Source organism: Dendrobates tinctorius, unplaced genomic scaffold (assembly GCF_039654945.1).
Source record: "Dendrobates tinctorius isolate UK_male_01 unplaced genomic scaffold, ASM3965494v1 ptg000040l, whole genome shotgun sequence".
Taxonomy (NCBI): Eukaryota; Metazoa; Chordata; class Amphibia; order Anura; family Dendrobatidae; genus Dendrobates; species Dendrobates tinctorius.
Window position 1 is genome coordinate 1,313,808 of NW_027361708.1, and position 20,578 is coordinate 1,334,385.

At 47.8% G+C, this 20,578-nt stretch overlaps 1 protein-coding gene across 3 annotated transcripts in view; it reads left to right on the forward strand.

The window, feature by feature from the left end:
* Positions 1–20,578, forward strand: part of BMS1 (BMS1 ribosome biogenesis factor) — a 90,975-nt gene that overhangs the window by 42,850 nt on the left and 27,547 nt on the right. For all 3 annotated transcript variants that reach the window (XM_073574771.1, XM_073574773.1, XM_073574774.1), the window contains exon 12: positions 19,899–20,056. In XM_073574771.1, coding sequence (XP_073430872.1) covers positions 19,899–20,056 — 158 coding nt within the window. The remainder of the gene's footprint in view (positions 1–19,898; positions 20,057–20,578) is intronic.

Genomic DNA, 20,578 nt, shown 5'->3' on the forward strand with positions numbered 1-20,578 from the left:
CCGTTCGCGACTTTCCAAGACAGATTCGCAGGCGGAGAGTTTGTTACAGGCTGTAACGACGCTAGAGCACAAAGGGGTTATCGCCCCAGTGCCGCAGGGCGAAGAGTCGCAGGGGTTTTACTCCAATCTTTTTTCGGTCCCCAAAAAGGACGGGACTGTGAGGCCGGTTCTGGATCTAAAGATCCTAAACAGATTCATCAGGGTCAGGCGATTCCGGATGGAATCCCTCCGCTCGGTCATTGCAGCCATGGATCCAGGGGAATTCCTGGCCTCAATCGATGTGCAGGATGCATATCTGCATATTCCGATATTCCCCCCACACCAGAGGTTCCTGCGATTTGCGATCGGAGGACGTCACTTCCAATTCGTGGCTCTGCCCTTTGGTCTGGCCACTGCCCCCAGAGTCTTTACAAAGATAATGGCGGTGGTTATGGCCATCCTGCATGCACGGGGCATAACGGTGTTACCTTACCTGGACGACCTTTTGGTAAAGGGGCCGTCGTTTCAGGAGTGCCAGGACAATGTCAATATTACTCTGGATACCCTGGCCCGTCTGGGCTGGCTGATCAATTGGAGCAAGTCGTCCTTGATTCCAGCCCAAAAAATCGTGTTCCTGGGCATGATTTTCGACACCTCCCGGGGGCTGGTGATCCTCCCTCAGGACAAGGCGCAAAAAATCAAGCAAGGGATACGGAACCTTCTACAGCCGGGCTCCAGATCCATCCGGTATGGCATGAGTGTGTTGGGCAGAATGGTGGCGGCGATAGAAGCAATCCCGTTTGCCCAGTTCCATCTCCGTCCGCTTCAGCATGCGCTCTTGACAGCATGGGACCGGAGGCTGCTGTCTCTCAGTCATCGGTGCAAATTGTCTCCGCTAGTACGGGGTTCACTCCGGTGGTGGACTCGCGACTCGTCTCTGGTCCAGGGGAAGCCCTTTCCCCCGGAACAATGGTTGGTGGTGACGACCGATGCAAGCCTGCAGGGTTGGGGAGCAGTTTTCCAGAGTCACATAGCCCAGGGGCGGTGGTCCGTTCAGGAGATAGTTCTCCCGATCAACATTCTGGAGATACGGGCAATACGATTGGCCCTACAACATTTCCAGTGTTTCCTGAGACACCGGCCGGTGCGCATCCAGACGGACAATGCTACAGCGGTAGCATATGTCAACCATCAAGGGGGCACGCGCAGCCAGGCAGCCATGCGCGAGGTCGGACTGGTACTACGCTGGGCGGAGAAGAACCGCGTGGTAATTTCAGCGGTGCACATTCCAGGAGTCGAAAACTGGGCGGCAGATTTCCTCAGCCGACAGGGGGTCGCGGCAGGGGAATGGTCCCTGCACCCCGAGATCTTTCAGCAGATCTGCCAACGGTGGGGGACACCAGACGTGGACCTTATGGCATCCAGAGAGAATGCCAAAGTACTAAGGTTTGTCGCTCGATCCCTCGATCCGCAGGCAATCGCAGCAGACGCGCTGGTGCTCCCGTGGAGCCAGTTTCGTCTCCCGTACTTGTTCCCCCCCGCTGCCGCTGCTTCCAAGAGTTATCAGGAAAATAAGGAGAGAAAAGGTTCCAGCAATTCTGCTGGCCCCAGACTGGCCCCGGCGGGCCTGGTACGCAGATCTGGTCCAACTAGTGGTGGACGTACCCTGGCGTCTTCCAGATCGGCCGGACTTACTGTCCCAAGGGCCGATCTGCCATCCGAACTTAGGGGCCCTGTGTTTGACGGCGTGGCCATTGAATCTTGGCTGTTAACACAGGCAGGATTCAGACGCGATGTGGCGGCCACGATGGTGAGTGCCCGAAAGCCTTCCTCGGCGAGGGTGTATCATCGGACTTGGGAAGTATTCTTCCGTTGGTGTAGGGATCGTGAAGTGGCTCCTCTGGTTTTTTCGATCCCCAACGTACTGGCTTTTCTACAGGCAGGGCTGGACGCAGGGTTGGCCCCGAGTTCCCTCAGAACGCAAATCTCGGCCCTGTCGGTACTTTTCCAACGAAAAGTCGCTTCCGTCTGGCAGGTTAGGACGTTTATGCAGGGGGTCGCACATTTAGTACCCCCCTATAAGGCGCCGACGGAATCATGGGACCTGAATTTGGTGCTCAGAGCCCTTCAGGAGGCCCCTTTCGAACCATTGCAAGAGGTCTCCTTACCTTACCTGTCCAGAAAGGTCGTTTTTCTAGTAGCCATAACGTCTATTAGGCGGGTTTCGGAATTGGCGGCCTTATCTTGTAAACCACCGTTCCTAACCTTTTATAAGGATAAGGTAGTTTTAAGGCCAGCTCCCCCCTTCTTGCCGAAGGTTGTGTCTGCATTTCATATCAACGAAGACATCGTCTTACCCTCGTTTTGCCCGGCACCGGTGCACAGGGTAGAGAAGGCTTTGCACACTCTGGATCTGGTAAGAGCTCTTAGGAGGTATGTGGCGAGGACGGCGCCATTCCGCCAGACAGACTCTCTATTCGTGGTTCCAGAGGGACGGCGGAAGGGGCTCGCTGCGTCCAGAGCGACTTTGGCCAGATGGGTTCGCCTGACGGTCCAAGAAGCTTATCAAATCAGTGGCACGCCAGTTCCGGCAGGGATCAAGGCTCACTCGGCACTGGCAGTGGGTGCCTCATGGGCACTACGACACCAGGCTTCAGCGGAGCAGGTATGCAAAGCAGCTACCTGGTCCAGTTTACATACGTTTGTCAAGCATTATAACGTACATACCCAGGCATCCTCGGATGCAAGCCTGGGAAGAAAGATCCTCCAGGCAGCAGTTGCGCACCTCTAATCAGGGGCGCAAATTAGCATGGATTGGGTGAGTTAAGATCCCGCCCAGAGGACTGCTTTAGGACGTCCCACAGTCTCTGTGTCCCCCAATGAGACGAAGGAGAAACATGGATTTTTGTGAGTACTCACCGTAAAATCCTTTTCTCCGAGACGCTCATTGGGGGACACAGCACCCACCCTATCAGCCAGTTGGCTTTTACTTATTTTGAGTTTTACAAATCCTTGTACAAGGTTTAGGGTGGTCCCCTTTTTCAGACATATAGTTTCTTGCCTGAGTTTAAGGCGCGTTCTCCTACTGCTTATGCACTAAACTGAGTTACGCCCGGCCTAGGGGCGAGGGTGTATGCGGCGGAGGAGGAGCTAACTCTTTTTTTGTACACTTAGTGTCGGCCTCCAGACGGCAGAAGCACACACCCACAGTCTCTGTGTCCCCCAATGAGCGTCTCGGAGAAAAGGATTTTACGGTGAGTACTCACAAAAATCCATGTTTTGCCGCAAAGAAAAAAACAAGCATGTGAACTGTCTCAAAGATTATAATGGATATATCCTCTATCCATGAAAAACACAAATTTGTGACTCATAGATGTCCAAATGAAAATGCATTATGGCTGAAAACTGTCAGTAAGTTTGCACCTCCTGTTGCAATCTCCTTATACTTATTGGAGACTCCTATTATGATCTGCTTTGATCTCTATGTCACGTATGGTTAAAGCACGCTTTACTGTGCACCTGCACTTTTTATGTACATACACTACCACAAGTTGCTTTGGCTTGATGGGTACTTTTTGCGTATCATGCGGTCAAGCTGCTCCCACAACAAATCAATGGGTTTGAGATCTGGTGACTAAATACCAGCTGCCTGCTTCTTCCCTAAATAGTTCTTGCATAATTTGGAGGTGTGCTTTGGGTCATTGTCCTGTTTGCGTCATTGTCCTTTTGTAGGATGAAATTGGCTCCAATCAAGCGCTGTCCATAGGGTATAGCATGGCATTGCAAAATGAAGTGATAGCCTTCCTTATTCAAAATCCCTTTTACCCTGTACAAATCTCCCACTTTACCAGCAGCAAAGCAACCCCAGACCATCACATTACCTCCACTATGCTTGACAGATAGCGTCAGGCACTCTTCCAGCATCTTTTCAGTTGTTCTGCGTCTCATAAATGTCCTTCTGTGTGATCCAAACACCTCAAACTTGGATTCGTCTGTCCATAACACTTTTTCTTTATCGCCTCATTGGGGGACAAAGGTTACCATGGGTGTATGCTGCTGCTGCTAGGAGGCTGACACTATGCAAAACGAGAAAATTTGCTCCTCCCCGGCAGTATACACCCACCGACAGGCACCAAGTACCTCAGTTTGTGCTTAGTGTCTGTAGGATGCGGACCGGGATCTCCCCAGATCCGCAGTTAACTATCCTTGTTTCCTTGCAGGTTTTAGTTGTGTGTTATTAATCTTTTCCATTTGTTTTTCCAGATACAGCATCGGGAAACAGGGTGTAATTTCTCACCCTGCCTTCCCATATCAGGCGGCTGAGCAAGCAATGTGGTGTCGCCCACATCGCAACTCTCAGTACCGCAGGTAGGACCCTTATCACCATTCGGGTGCTACGGGCTGATGACAGGTGGCTGGTCCTAGCCAATTCCCCTCCTCACCCCTTTCCCGGGAGAGGGCTGAGAGGAAGACTGTGGTCACCGGCGGTGACCTTCCCCCTTCTAGCAAGGGGTTGACGCCGTCTTCTGTACTGCTCGTACGCAGTGCGGGTACAGAGGATCTTCCTTCCCAGCGGCCTTTCCCCAATTCGTGGGCTCCTGTGGTCATCCTCTTCGCGTTCAAGAAGTGGGCGTCAGGTAAGTGGTCTGACTGCCCCCACCGGCCCCGTGCTTCTGGCACATAGAAGTCATCGGCGCCTCTGTTAACCCTTCAATGCCCGCGCTCCCTTTTTAAAAAAAAAAAAAAAAAATTGCGCCTTTTCTTTTCACAGGCGCGCGCCTCGCCAGATTCTCTGTTCACTGGCCGCAGCTGGGAGCTCAGCAAGGGACCCCCGTAGCTAGTCTCCCAGTACCTACTGATATCGGCGGCGTCACGGGCATCGGGGGCAGCAAGAGAGTCTCCGGGCGATTTTTACTTTCACTTTCGTTTGTGGGCGGCTTCATCTGCTCACGCCCCTGCTCTGCGCGCACTCTTTTCACGCTTCTTTCTAGCCCATCACAGAGCTACTTTCGCTTTGCAGCCTCCTCCCCCCCCCCTTAACCGCGCCCCCCGCAGTGTTAAGCCAATCGCGCAGCATGGCCGCTAAGCTCCGCCCACCGCTTAGGTCTTTCTGTTCTGGAATCTTGCATTCCTCTTCCCACGGAGCTCTGCTGGGGGACACATTTACTTGGCGCTACTGCACATAAGGCTACGGTAGGCTCTGCTTTTCCTAGGGCTCTAATTAGCTCCCCTCGGCAGTACTCGCTCCCTTCCCTGCAGTACTCTCACCAGATACGTTCTGCTATACTGCCGCAGACTTCACATATGCCCGACCCTGCAAGGGCTCCCTATTCTAGGCCCACCTCTACTCACTACACCTGCACGCTGTAAAAAGAAGTGAGCATCAGGTCAGTCTTCACCTTTCTGCTCGTCCTGCAGTCCTTCTACTATGTCTGCCCCTCAGGAGCACACCGAACCCCGGGATGAGAGTCCCCCCCCCCCCCCCGCCCCCAGAGTGGGCTGTTGCAATGTCTCAGTCGGTCGCGGACCTGACTAAAGTGTCTCAGTCCCTGCTTCAGGTCTTAGAACGATTACCTCAGCTATCTACAGCCTCCCGTGCTCCGACCGCCTCACGGTGAGTCGTCCACACCTGACCGCGACCTCCAGAGGGACAGACCGGGTAGGAGTTCCAGGAAGCGGGCCCTGTCTGGCTCTTCTTCCAGCTCACAAGGCCCCTCCGCATCATCCAGGCTGCTTTCCTCGCCTCAGTCCCCTTCTTCAGAGGACGACATTGGGTCAAACGTAGACTCCCAGTCGGGGTCTGACTCAGATTCGGACCACATGTCCAAAATACAGGACATGGTAGATAGTCTCATATCGGCGATTACCCAAACGCTCAAAATAAAGGAGGACAAGACGCCCCCACAAGAATGCTCTGTTCCCTTCAAACGAGCGAAACCTCCCTCCAGAACCTTTCCTAATCACAAGGAGTTCGAGGCTACATTAACCAAACACTGGGAGCATCCTGAAAAGTGGTTCCCTGGACGCAGGCACCTAGACGTGCTATATCCCTTTAATGCGGACCTTCTCACGAAATAGGCCAAAGCTCCCGAGGTGGACCCACCAGTCTCCCGTCTTTCCTCAAAAACTGTTCTATCCCTTCCGGACGGCGCATCACTTAAGAATTCAACGGACAGGCAGATCGAATTGCTGGCCAAAATGATTTTTTAGGCAACTGGCGCCTCTCTCTGTCCCAGTTTCGCCTCCGCATGGGTAGCGAAAGCCATTTCATCCTGGGCAAAAATTCTTCGCAAGGGCATTTTAGCATCAGCTCCTCAGGACGAGCTATCTGAGTTGGCTGACCAAATCAATCATGCTGGTAAATACTTACCTCTGCCTCTTTGGATGCAGCCTGGTGTTCAGCAAGAGCTAACAGCAACATAGTAGCCATATGCCGTATCCTTCGGTTGAAGACATGGAGTCCACCTCTAAGAAGTCACTCACTAACCTAGCCTTTCAGGGTTCTAGGCTCTTTGGCGCCAGGCTGGATCAGATAATTTCTGATGCCATCGGAGGTAAAAGTACCTCCCTTCCTCAGTCTCGGCCTAGACGTTTTTTCAACAGAAAAGCTCCTCATCAGTTTAGGTCCTTTGGCCCCTTTCCTTCCTCGGAAAATTCCTCCCAGCAGGACCGGCCCTCTACCTCCGGGGAACGGAGAAAACCATCGTATAAACCCACACCCCGCTGGAGACCAAAGGGCAAACCCTCCAAGCCCTCAGGGTCCCGCTCCGGTAGATTTTCCTCCAAGTGACGGGTCATCCCCACCTGGAAGTTCTTCCAGGGTGGGAGGCAGGCTTTCTACTTTCAAAGACGCGCGGCTGTCTGTTGTCAACGACGCATGGGTTAGGGAAATCATCACATCCGGCTACAAAATCGAATTTTCTTCCCTCCCAAAGAGACGCTTCTTTCGGTCTCATCCTCCCAAACAACTGTCCCTCAACCCAGGGTTCCTTCAGGCCGTCTCTTCTATTCACCGGAGTAATTGTTCCCGTTCCTCCAAACGAACGGTTTTCGGGGTTCTACTCAAATCTCTTCGTAGTCCCGAAAAAAGACCGTTCGCTTCGTCCAATCTTGGACCTCAAACTACTCAATCGCCACATGAGGATCCTCCACTTCAAGAAGGAGTCCCTTTGCTCGGTAATCCCCTCAATGGAGCCCAGGGAGTTTCTCTCCTCTGTAGACATGCAGGATGCCTACCTCCACATCCCTGTTTGTTTGCAACATCAGAGGTTTCTTCACTTTGCGATTCAGGAGGATCACAACCAATTCACGACCCTCCCCTTTGGCCTAGCTTCGGCTCCTCGGGTCTTCACAAAGGTCATGGCAGCCGTCATGGCAATCCTTCGCTCCAGGGGGATCCTCATAATCCCTTACCTGGATGATCTGTTGATCAAGGGCTTGTCCCGCCGAGACTGCCTTCAGAGTCTTCATATTACCCTGGATACTCTTACACGTCTCTGTTGGATAATCAACTCAGCGACTGACATTACTGGGCATGGAGTTCGACACGAACCTGGCCCGGGTGTTCCTTCCGAGGGACAAATTTTCAGCTCTCTGCAAAGGAATCCGATCCCTGAAGCGGACAGTCCCCGTTCCCCTTCGGTTCTGCATGAGGGTCCTGGGGAAGATGATAGCCTCCATGGAGGCCGTCCCCTTTGCCCAATTCCACACTCGTCTCCTTCAGCTGTCCCTCCTTTCAGTCTGGGACAAGACTTCAGTCTCCCTGGTCCGCCCCATACTCCTGCCTCCCAGAGTGAGGCACTCCCTAACTTGGTGGACAATGCCTTCGTCAGTCCTGCAAGGGAGGTCCTTTCTTCCTCTTCAGTGGCAAGTCATCACCACTGATGCCAGTCTTCTCGGATGGGGAGCGGTTTTCCAGCGGAAGACCGCCCAAGGGTGTTGGAACGCCCAAGAGTCTCTGCTCCCCATCAACCTTCTGGAAATCATTGCGATCTTCCTTGCTCTCCTCAGCTGGCAGCCTCTCCTCGCGGACAAACCAGTCCAAATCCAATCAGACAACGCCACGGCTGTGGCGTACATAAACCACCAGGGCGGTACTCACAGCAAACAAGTAATGGCAGAAGTAGCAAAGATTCTACATTGGGCAGAGCGTTACTTTCCAGCAATCTCCGCCGTTCACATTCCAGGGGTGGAAAATTGGGCGGCCGACTTCCTAAGTTGCCAGGGCCTAGCATCAGGCGAATGGTCTCTCCACCCCACGGTCTTCAATCAGATATGCCAGCGTTGGCGCACTCCAGACGTCGACCTCATGGCGTCTCGGATGAACCACAAAGTTCCCCGCTTCGTAGCCAGGTCCAGGGACCCTCTGGCCGTTGGTTGCGACGCTCTGGTAATCCCGTGGTCTCAGTTCCGACTCCTTTACTTGTTTCCTCCACTTGCCTTGATCCCACGGGTGGTCAGGAAAATAAAATCAGAAGGCATCCCAGTAATTCTGGTAGCCCCAGACTGGCCAAGACATCCTTGGTATGCGGAGCTGGTGAACATGCTTTCGGACGTCCCCTGGAGACTTCCAGACCGTCTGGATCTTCTCTCACAAGGCCCCCTTTACCACCAGAGTTCTCAGTCTCTGATTTTAACGGCATGGCTGTTGAGGCCGTGATTCTAAGACAATCAGGATTTTCCAACCAGGTCATTCAGACCATGATTATAGCTAGAAAACCAGCCTTCTCCCGCATTTACCATAGGTACTGGAAGGCCTTTTTCCGTTGATGCGACGACAACAATGTTTTTCAAATGTCGTTCTCTATTCCATCCATACTTGGTTTCCTTCAATCCGGCCTAGATGCAGGCCTGTCCCTCAGTACTCTCAAAGGCCAGGTTTCAGCTCTGTAAGTTCTTTTCCAGAGGGATCTGGCTTCCTTGCCTCAAGTCAAGACCTTTATCCAGGGAGTTGCCCACGTTGTCCCTCCTCACGATTCTCCGATAGATCCGTGGGATCTTAATCTCGTTCTCGGCGCTCTCCGAAGTGCGCCTTTCGAGCCTATCCAGGACATTCCTCTTTCCCTTCTCTCATGGAAGGTGACTTTTCTGATTGCCATTACATCCATTAGGAGAGTTTCAGAGCTGGCGGCTTTATCCTGTCGTTCCCTGTACCTAATCCTTCCTTCATCAGGATAAGGTCGTTCTCAGGCCTGTTCCCTCCTTCCTTCCCAAGGTGGTATCTTCCTTCCACATCACTTCCACATCAATGAGGACATCGTCCTCCCCTCTTGTCCTTCGCCTGTTCACCCGCTGGAAAAGTCGCTCCACAAGCTGGATGTGGTGTGAGAGCCATGCGTGTCTATCTGGCCAGGACCGCTTCTCTTCGTCAATCCGATTCCCCGCTTGTCATCCCTGAAGGTCGCCAGAAAGGATTCCCGGCATCCAAATCCACTATCTCTCGCTGGGTTCGTTCTACTATCCTGGAAGCTTACCGCGTTCAGGAAAACCGGCCCCCTCCGGGAGTGAGAGCCCACTACACCCGGGCTGTAGGTACTTCTTGGGCTGTCCAACACCAGGCTTCGGCATTACCACTTTGCAGGGCCGCGACCTGGTGGTCCTTGCACACCTTTGCGAGGTTCTACAAGGTTCATACCCAGACCTCGTCTGATGCGGGCTTAGGTAGGAAGGTTCTGCAGGCGGCGGTAGCACACCGGCCGACCTAAGTCCTGTCTTCACGTTCCCCTAAGCTCTCTTCCCACCCTTGGGACTGCTTTGGGACGTCCCATGGTAACCTGTGTCCCTCAATGAGGCTATAAAGAAAGAGGGATTTTTGGTTCTTACCGTAAAATCTCTTTCTTGAAGCCTTCATTGGGGGACACAGCACCCTCCCTGTTTAAGTTGTACTGTGTTGGGCCTACGAGTCCCTTGTTGGGTTGGTACATATTTTCAGAGTTATTGTTGCTTCTCCTACTGCTTTTTTCACCAACTGAGGTACTTGGTGCCTGTCGGTGGGTATATACTGCCAGGGAGGAGCTAATATTCTCGCTTTGCATAGTGTCAGCCTCCTAGCAGCAGCAGCAGCATACACCCATGGTAACCTGTGTCCTACAATGAAGGCTTCAAGAAAGAGATTTTACGGTAAGAACCAAAAATCCCTCTTTTCCAATCTTCCTCTGTCTAATGTCTGTGTTCTTTTGCCCATATTAATGTTTTCCTTTTTATTAGCCAGTCTCCGATATGGCTTTTTCTTTGCCACTCTGCCCTGAAGGCCAGCATCCCGAAGTCGCCTCTTCACTGTAGACATTGACACTGGTGTTTTGCGTGTACTATTTAATGAAGCTGCCAGTTGAGGACCTGTGAGGTGTCGATTTTTCAAACTACAGACTCTAGTGTACTTGTCTTGTAGGAAATCTTCAGTTTCTTGGCTATTTCTCACATGGAATAGCTTTCATTTCTAAGAACAAGAATAGACTGTCGAGTTTCACAAGTTCTTTTTTCTGGCCATTTTGAGAGTTTAATGGAACCAACAAATGTAATGCTCCAGATTCTCAACTAGCTCAGTAGGAGGTCAGGTTTATAGCTTCTTTAATCAGCCAAACTGTTTTCAGCTGTGCTAACATACTTAAGATAAGATAATCCTTTAATCGTCCCACCATGGGGAAATTCAGAGCATTACAGCAGCAAGGCAGGAACAAGTACAGATGCATAAAGGCATTACATTGACAGTAGGTAGGTACATATACGAAAAAAAAAAGATATAACCGGACTATCACAACTTTGGATCTATCAGTTCACTGTTTGGGTCGTTCTCCATTTTGGACAGTGCTGGTTATACAGCCTAACTGCAGCAGGAAGGAAGGACTTTCAATAGCGCTCCCTCTCACATTTAGGATGAAGTAGCCGGTCACTGACAGTACTGCACATCTTTGTCACGGTCTCATGCATGGGATGGGAATCATTCTGCACCATGTAGCTCACCTTGGCCATTATCCTCCTGTTGCCTACTTCCTGAACTGGATCAAGGGGGCATCCCAGGACAGAGCTGGCCCTTCTAATCAGTTTGTCCAGCCTATTCCTGTCCCTGGTTGATATGCCACTACCCCAGCACGCCACACCAAAGAAGATGACTGATGCCACAACAGAGTTGAAGAAGGATGCAAGGAGTGCCCCCCCCCCCCTAACTCCGAAGGCTCTAGGCCTTCTGAGCAGATAAAGCCTACTGTGGCCCTTCCTGTACACTGCATCCAAGTGATGGGCCCAGTCAAGCTTATTATTGAGGATCACACCAAGGTACTTATAGGTGTCGACTATCTCAATGTCATTTCCCTGAATGTTCACCACTACTGGTGGATTTTTTCCCTTGCGAAAGTCCACCACCAATTCCTTGGTCTTCCCGGAATTAATCCTAAGGTGGTTCCTCTGACACCACTCCACAAAAGCTTGGTTAGTATCTCTGTACTCTTTCATCTCCTCCTGTGATGAGACCTACTATTGCAGAGTCATCAGAATACTTCTGCAAGTAGCAGCTAGATGAGTTGCACTTAAAATCCTCAGTGTACAGTGTGAAGAGAAAAGGGGCAAGAACTGTACCTTGAGGTGCCCCTGTATTGCAGATCACCGTGTCTGACACACTGTCCCGAACCTTTACAAACTGAGGTCGGTTCGTGAGGTAGTTAAGGATCCAGGTGGAGAGTTGGAGGTCCACGCTAACAAGGCCCAGCTTGTCTCCCAGTAGACCTGGCTGTATGGTATTAAAAGCACTAGAGAAATCGAAGAATATTATTCTCAAGGTGTTCCCAGGTTTCTCCAGGTGAGAGAGAGTCCGATCTAGAAGGTGGATAATTGCATCATCCACACCAATGCCCGGCCTGTAGGCAAACTGGAGAGGGTCCATATCCGAGCTCACTAGAGGACGGAGACGTGTGAGAACCAATCTCTCTAGTACCTTCATCAGGTGTGATGTCAATGCTACAGGTCTATAGTCATTAACCCCTTCCTGACATCAGACGTACTATCCCGTCCATGGGACCCGGGCCCCTATGCCCATGGACGGTATATTACGTCTACCGCGATCAGCGGCGCCCACGTGGTGAGCGCCGCTGATCGCGGCCGGGTGTCAGCTGATTATCACAGCTGACACCCGGCACAATGTGTCAGGGGCGGTCACGGACCGCCCCCGACACGTTAACCCCTTGCACACCGCGATCAAACATGATCGCGGTGTACCGGGGGTTAAAGGGAAGCATCGGCAGGGAGGGGGCTCCCTCCGTGCTTCCCTGAGCCCCCCACGGCAGCGCAATGTGCAGCGCTGCTGCCGGGGGCTCCTTTCCTGCAGGCCCCCGAATCCAAGATGGCGACAGGGGCCTTCGGGGGCCTGCAGGAAGCTGGCTTCCTCAGTGCCTGCAAAGCGCAGGCATGAGGAAGCCTTGTGCACTGCCTGTGACAGATCGCTGATCTGTCACAGTGATCTGTGATGTGACAAATCAGCGATCTGTCACAGAACAGTGATGTCCCACCTGGGACTATTTAATAAAGTAAAAAAAAATAAAAAAAAGTGTTAAAATAATTTTAAAAAAATCGCCAAATTAATTACAAAAAAAAATATTCCCCCAAATCCATTTTTTGAAAAAAAACAAAAAAACAATAAAAGTACACATATTAGGTATCGCCGCGTCCGTAACGACCCGCCCTATAAAACTGTCCCATTAGTTAACCCCTTTAGCGAACCCCTTAAAAAATAAAAATAAAAAACGAAGCAAAAAATGATTTATTATCATACCGCCGCGGCAAAACAAAAAGTGTAATAACGCGCGATCAAAAAGACGCACATAAATATCCATGGTACCGCTGAAAACATCATCTTGTCCCGCAAAAAAAGAGCCGCCACACAGCATCATCAGCGAAAAAATAAAAAAGTTATGGCTCGCAGAATAAAGCGATGCAAAAATAATTATTTTTTATATGAAATAGTTTTCATTGCAAAAAAACGACATAAATGAGGTATCGCTGTAACCGTACTGACCCGAAGAATAAAACCGCTTTATCAATTTTACCGCACGCGGAACGGTGTAAATGCACCCCCCCCAAAAGAAATTCATGAAACGCTGGTTTTTGTTCATTCTGCGTCCCAAAAATCGGAATAAAAAGCGACCAAAAAATGTCACGTGCCCGAAAATGGTAACAATAAAAACGTCAACTCGTCCCGCAAAAAATAAGACCTCACATGACTCAGTGGGTCAAAATACGGAAAAATTATAGCTCTCAATATGTGGTGATGCAAAAACTATTTTTACAATAAAAAGCGTCTTTTAGCGCGCGACAGCCACCAAACATAAAAACCGCCATAAATAGTAAATCAAACCCCCCGTTATCACCCCCTTAGTTAGGGAAAAATAATAAAATAAAAAAAATATATTTCCAGTTTTCCATTACGGCTAGGGTTAGGGCTAGGGCTGAGATTAGGGTTAGGGGTGTGTTGGGGTTCGGGTTGGAGTTAGAATTGGGGGTTTCCACTGTTTGGGCACATCAGGGGCTCTCCAAATGCAACATGGCGTCTGATTTCAATTCCAGCCAATTCGGAGTTGAAAAAGTCAAATGGTGCTCCTTCCCTTCCAAGCTCTGACATGCGCCCAAACAGTGTTTTACCCCCACATGTAGGGTATCAGCCTACTCAGGACAAATTGCAAAACAATTTTTGGGGTCCAATTTCTCCTGTTACCTTAGGAAAATAAAAAATTGGGGGCAAAAATTTCATGTTTGTGGAAAAAATACGATTTTTTTTATTTTCATGCCCGGGCATTATAAACTTCTGTGAAGCCCTTGGGGGTTCAAAGTGCTCACCACACATCTAGATAAGTTCCTAAGGGGGTCTCGTTTCCAAAATGGGGTCATTTGTGGGGGGTTTCCACTGTTTAGGTACATTAGGGGCTCTCCAAAGGCAACATGACACCTGCAGAACATTCCCTCAAAGTCTGCATTCCAAAACGTCACTACTTCCCTTCCGAGCCCTGACGTGTGCCCATACAGTAGTTTTCTCCCACATATGGGGTATCAGCATACTCAGGACAAATTGGACAACAACTTTTGGGGTCCAATTTCTCCTGGTACCCTTGGGAAAATAAAAAAAGGTGACTAAAAGATCATGTTTGTGTAAAAAAATACGAATTTTTTATTTTCACGCCCGGGCGTTATAAACTTCTGTGAAGCACTGGGAGGTTCAAAGTTTTCACCACACATCTAGATAAGTTCCTTAGGGGGTCTAGTTTCCAAAATGGTGTCATTTGTGGGGGGTTTCCACTGTTTTGGTACATAAGGGGTTTTCCAATCGCGACATGATGTCCGATCTCAATTCCAGCCAAAAACGTCAAATGGCGCTGCTTCCCTTCCGAGCTCTGCCATGCGCCCAAATAGTGGTTTACCCCCACATGTGGGGTATCACCGTACTCAGGACAAATTGCATAATAACTTTTAGGGTCCTGTTACCCTTGGGAAAATAAAAATTGGGGTGAAAAGATCATTTTTGTGGAAAAAATATGATTTTTTAATTGTACCGCTGTACGTTATAAACTTCTGTAAAGCCCTTGTGTGTTCAAAGTTCTCACCACATATCTAGATAAGTTCCTTGGGGGGGTCTAGTTTCCAAAATGGGGTCACTTGTAGGGGGTTTCCACTGTTTAGGTACATCAGGGACTCTCCAAACGTGACATGGCGTCCGATCTGAATTCCAGACAATTTTGCATTGAAAAAGTCAAACGGCGCTCCTTCCATTCTGAGCTCTGCCATGCGCCGAAACAGTCGTTCCCCCCCACATATCAGGTATCAGCGTGCTCAGGACAAATTGCACAATAACTTTTGCAGTCCAATTTCTCCTGTTACCCTTGGTAAAATAAAAAAAATTGAACCTGAAGTATTTTTTTTGTGAAAAAGTTAGATGTTCATTTTTTTTAAATATTCAAAAAAATTCCTGTGACGCACCTAAAGGGTTAATAAACTTCTTGAATGTGGTTTTGAGCACCTTAAGGGGTGCAGTTTTTAGAATGGTGTCACTTTTGGGTATTTTCTATCATATAGACCCCTCAAAGTGGCTTCAAATGTGATGTGGTCCGTAAAAATAAAATGGTGTTGTAAAAATGAGAAATCGCTGGTCAACTTTTAACCCTTATAACTTCCTAACAAAAAAAAATTTTGGTTCCAAAATTGTGCTGATGTAAAGTAAACATGTGGGAAATGTTAGTTATCAAGTTTTTTGGGTGCCATATCTCTGTGATTTAAGGGCATAAAAATTCAAAGTTGGAAAATTGCGAAATTTTCAAAATTTTCGCCAAATTTCCGTTTTTCTCACAAATAAACGCAAGTTATATGAATGAAATTTTACCACTAACATGAAGTACAATATGTCACGAGAAAACAATGTCAGAATCACCGGGATCCATGGAAGCGTTCCAGAGTTATGACCTCATAAAGGTACAGTGGTCAGAATTGTAAAAATTGGCCCGGTCATGAACGTGCAAACCACCCTTGGGGGTGAAGGGGTTAAGGTCTTTCGGATAAGGTTTCTTCGGAACTGGTACCACACACGATAATTTCCACAGTTGTGGTACTATACTTATTCTCAGGCTCATATTGAACAGATATGTAATGATCTCACTTAGCTGGTGCCCGCAGGTTCTGATTAGCCTTGCACTGATGCCGTCAGGACCTGCAGCCTTCAAAACTTTGATCTTATCCAGTTCTTTTGCAACCTGGGTACTTGTGAAGAACAGACCCTGGCTCAGTTAACAAGTTGCAGCAGGGGGTGAGGTTATTGTAGCAGAGAGGTGTGAATGGTATGCAGGAGCAGCCAGCGTGTGATTAAATCTGTTAAAGAATAGATTAAGTTCATTAAGCCCCTCTTTATCTACAACTATCCTGGAGACAGTCTGTCTATGCCCAGATATAGACTTTAGACCCTCCCAGACTTCATGAATCCTTTTCTGTGACTATTTCAGTTCAATCTTTCTCTTATAATTAGCCTTTCCCTGCCTGATTAGATTCTTCAGATCTTTCTGCACCTCTCTCAGCCTGCCCTTGTCACCTGATCTGAAGGCCAACTTCTCTTTGAGAAGAGCCTTTATTCCGGGGCTGATCCATGGTTTATTGTTAGAGAAGCACCTCAATACTTTTGTGGGTACCGTGTTGTCTACACAGAAATTAATGTAGTCCGTTATACAGTGTGTGAGACCATCCATGTCATCACCATAGGAATCTTGCAGCACATCCCAAGTGGTTGTTTCAAAGCAGTCTCTCAGAGCATCATCACTCTCCTCAGTCCATATCCTCACTGTGCCAGTGACAGCAGGTTCTCTCTGTACAAGTGGCTTGTACACGGGTTGGAGGTGCAGTAGGTTGTGATTCGATCTTCCAAGGGGCGGTAGGGCTGACGAGGCATATGCCCCTCTCACATTGGCAAAGAACAAGTCCAATATTTTGTTGTCTCTAGTGAGGCAGGTAACATACTCTTGTGTGCAACCAGGTAGTATGGATGCTGGAGACACATGATTGAAGTCTCCCGAAACTAGAAGGAGTGCTTGGGGGTGAAGGGACTGCATCATGCTCACTGTGGATTGTAGGATCTCAGTGGCGGCATCAGCTTTCGCAGAAGGGGGGACATATGCAGCTATCATGATTACAGTCATGGCCAAAAGTTTAGAGAATGACACAAATGTTATATTTTCACATGATCTGCTGCCCTCTGGTTTTTATGTGTTTGTCAGATTTTTTTATCACATACAGAAATATAATTACAATCATATTATGAGTAACAAAAGGTTATATTGACAGTTAGAATGAGTTAATGCAGCAAGTCAATATTTGCAGTGTTGACCCTTCTTCTTCAGGACCTCAGCAATTCTCCCTGGCATGCTCTCAATCAACTTCTGGATCAAATCCTGACTGATAGCAGTCCATTCTTGCAAAATCAATGCTTTTATTTTGTCTGAATTTGAAGGTTTTTGTTTGTCCACCCGTCTCTTGATGATTGACTACAAGTTCTCAATGGGATTAGGATCTGGGGAGTTTCCAGGCCATGGTCCCAAAATCTCTGTTTTGTTCCCTGAGCCATTTAGTTATCACCTTTGCTTTATGGCAAGGTGCTCCATCATGTTGAAAAAGGCTATATATTCCCACAACAAGGGCCTTAGAAAACATGGCGCTTCCCACCAAATGTATGAACCAAACAGACTAAGGAAGCATATTGCCATAAAATACACATTGCTTTATTAAAGTACATATAAGACACACATACATGATAAAAGGAGATATGTATACCAGGGTATCACAAGTACATGGCATCCAAAAGTGGAAATAGGGGCTCAAAACACAGTGCTATACCGCCAGAAAGAGAAAATGCAGTATGATCATAAAGTGGGCGCTGTATTATAATTTACTAAAGTCATGTGCCCCCATATATCATAGTCTGTTTGGTTCATACATGTTGAAAAAGGCATTGTTGATCGCCAAACTGCTCTTGGACGGTTGGGAGAAGTTGCTCTTGGAGGACATTCTGGTACCATTCTTTATTCATGGCTGTGTTTTTAGGCAAGACTGAGAGAGAACCCATTCCCTTGGCTGACAAGCAACCCCACACATGAATGGTTTCAGGATGCTTGACAGTTGGCATGAGACAAGACTGGTGGTAGCGCTCACCTGGTCTTCTCCGAATAAGCCGTTTTCCAAATGTCCCGAACAATCGAAAAGGGGATTCATCAGAGAAAATGACTTTACCCCAGTCCTCAGCAGTCCACTCCCTGTACCTCTTGCAGGATATCAGTCTGTCCATGATGTTTTTTCTGGAGAGAAGTGGCTTCTTTGCTGCCCTCCTTGAGACCAGGCCTTGCTCCAAGAGTCTCCGCCTCACAGTGCGTGCAGATGCACTCACACCTGCCTGCTGCCATTCCTGAGCAAGCTCTGCACTGCTGGTAGCCCGATCCCGCAGCTGAAACACTTTTAAGAGACGGTCCTGGCGCTTGCTGGTCTTTCTTGGGCGCCCTGGAGCCTTTTTGGCAACAAGGGAACCTCTCTCCTTGAAGTTCTTGATGATGCGATAGATTTTTGACTGAGGTGCAATCTTTCTAGCTGCGATTCTCTTCCCTGTTAGGCCATTTTTGTGCAGTGCAATGATGACTGCACGTGTTTCTTTAGAGATAACCATGGTTAACAGAAGAGAAACAATGATGCCAAGCACCAGCCTCCTTTTAAAGTGTCCAGTGGTGTCATTCTTACTTAATCATGACAGATTGATCTCCAGCCCTGTCCTCATCAACACCCACACCTGTGTTAATGAAGCAATCACTGAAACGATGTTAGCTGGTCCTTTTAAGGCAGGGCTGCAATGATGTTGAAATGTGTTTTGGGTAATAAAGTTAATTTTCTAGGCAAATATTGACTTTGCAAGTAATTGCTGTTAAGCTGATCACTCTTTATAACATTCTCGAGTATATGCAAATTGCCATTAGAAAAAAATGAAGCAGTAGACTTTGTAAAAATTATTTGTGTCATTCCCTAAACTTTTGGCCATGACTGTACATGCGATAGTTCCCTCGGTAAATAAAAAGGTCTCATGCCCACAGCTAATAGCTCAATGTCCTTACAGCATGTTTGCTCTTTGACCACGATATGCCTAGAGTCACACCATCTATCATTCACAAATATCGCCAGCCCTCCACGTTTTCCTCTTACCGCTCTCCCTTGTCCTGTCCGCTCGAATGAGTTTAAAGCCATCCAACGAGACAACAGTGTCCGGAGTACCTTCGGTGAGCCAGGTCTCTGTAAACAGCAACATACTGCACTCCCTTAATTCCCGATGATGTCTGGTCAGCGCCGACAGTTCGTCCATCTTAATCCCGAGTGACCTCACATTGCCCATAATGACGGAGGGAAGAGCAGGTCTATAGCGCCGCCTTCTAGCTTTCCTGAGGGCTCCAGCTCTGCAACCTCTTCTCTTAGTCCTCCTTATTTCTGGTAGAATGTCCTCTGGTCTATTAGCAGCATGCTGCCTTGCTGTATCCCTAAGCAGCAGTATAGCTTCTCTGGAGTAGACAATAGGATCTTTTTCAGTTCCTGGATTTCCCAACACAATAGATCCAAGTAAAAACAAGGTAAAAAGTCTATCGAAGGTCCAGGTCCTCTTATGGTTTTCCATAGTGCAATGTCCTTTGGAGTAACAATAAAAAAGAGAAAGGAAAATAGAAAAAATAGAGAAAAAAGGAGAGCAATGAAGGCGCTACTGTAACAGGCTGCCCCTCCAGCGGCGCCAGGAAGTGGAAAAAAAAAAAAGTGAAAAAAAAACAAAAACCCTTGCACAAGGGTTTTCTAACCATCCATTAGCCTTCGTACACAGTTAGCAAACACAAAGTATCATAAGAACACTGGAGTGATGGTTGTTGGAAATGGGCCTCTATACACCTATGAAAATATTGATTACAAACCAGATGTTTCCAGCTAGAATAGTCATTTACCACATTAAAAATGTAGAGAGTGTATTTCTGACTCATTTAATATTGGCTTCATTGGAAAAAAACTGCTTTTCTTTCAAAAATAAGGAAATTTCTAAGTGACCCTAAACTTTTGAACGGTAGTATGTCCTTATGTGTGTTTTGAGCAATCCATATAGTGCACTTGCACTTTTTATTTGTATCTGTTTTTCCTGTGATGCTCTATTTGGTTCATGCTGCTACACCTTACCTTCCTGTCGTTTTGGTGACCTTAATAAAACCACAAATTTGCTAATTAATATTGGATTATTTATATTTTTTTTAACATTCTAAGTAGTTTCTCAGTTATTAAACGTATTCATTACCCTAGAATCAATTCTTGTTGCATTGTTAATTTCAAATTTAATGTGTGTACTTATTTTTCATTGTTTGATTTTTTTCTTATATTCTGGTTTATATTTCTCACAGTGGTCGGCAATGAGGAAGATGAAGATGATGAGAATGAGGAAGAACTTGGTGGTCTGTTCCATGTCAGTCGTCCCGATAAGGAATCTAAGAGGGCATCAAATGCTGTAGACTGTTCAAAGTTTATGGTTGAAAATCCTCAAGATTGGGATAATGATGAGGTATTTAGGAAGAAATCTTGCAGTTGTCACATGTAAAAAAAAAAAAAAATCACATTATAATGGTGAAACTTTGTCCCTTACGTGACCTTTGGGATACACTTATAATGGCTTCTTAGAACCAGAATATCTTTATAACTCTTTTTAGTTGCATACGTTTGTATATTTTATATTGGTTTGGCAATCTAATAAGCAGTTTTCTCCACGTCCTGTCTGAGGGGAGAATCGTTTCCACATAATTATAGTGGAAATGTTCTATTGAAATATTTTTTAAATTGCATCCATCAAAAGCTGATTGGAGCCACAGCGAGTTACCTTCAAGGAATGGTGGCTACTTGTCAGGGAAGCAGGTCAGGTAGCTTAAAGGGAATGTAAGCAGGTATTCACCCCCCATCCCGAAGCTATGTGCACATGTGGCCTTTTATATGGCCAGTCCATTCCTCTTTTACAGCGTTTGAATTGTTCTGCAATTTAAGCTGAAGGGCTATGGTAGATCTAAAACCTGTCTCTCCAGCTGTATTGTCT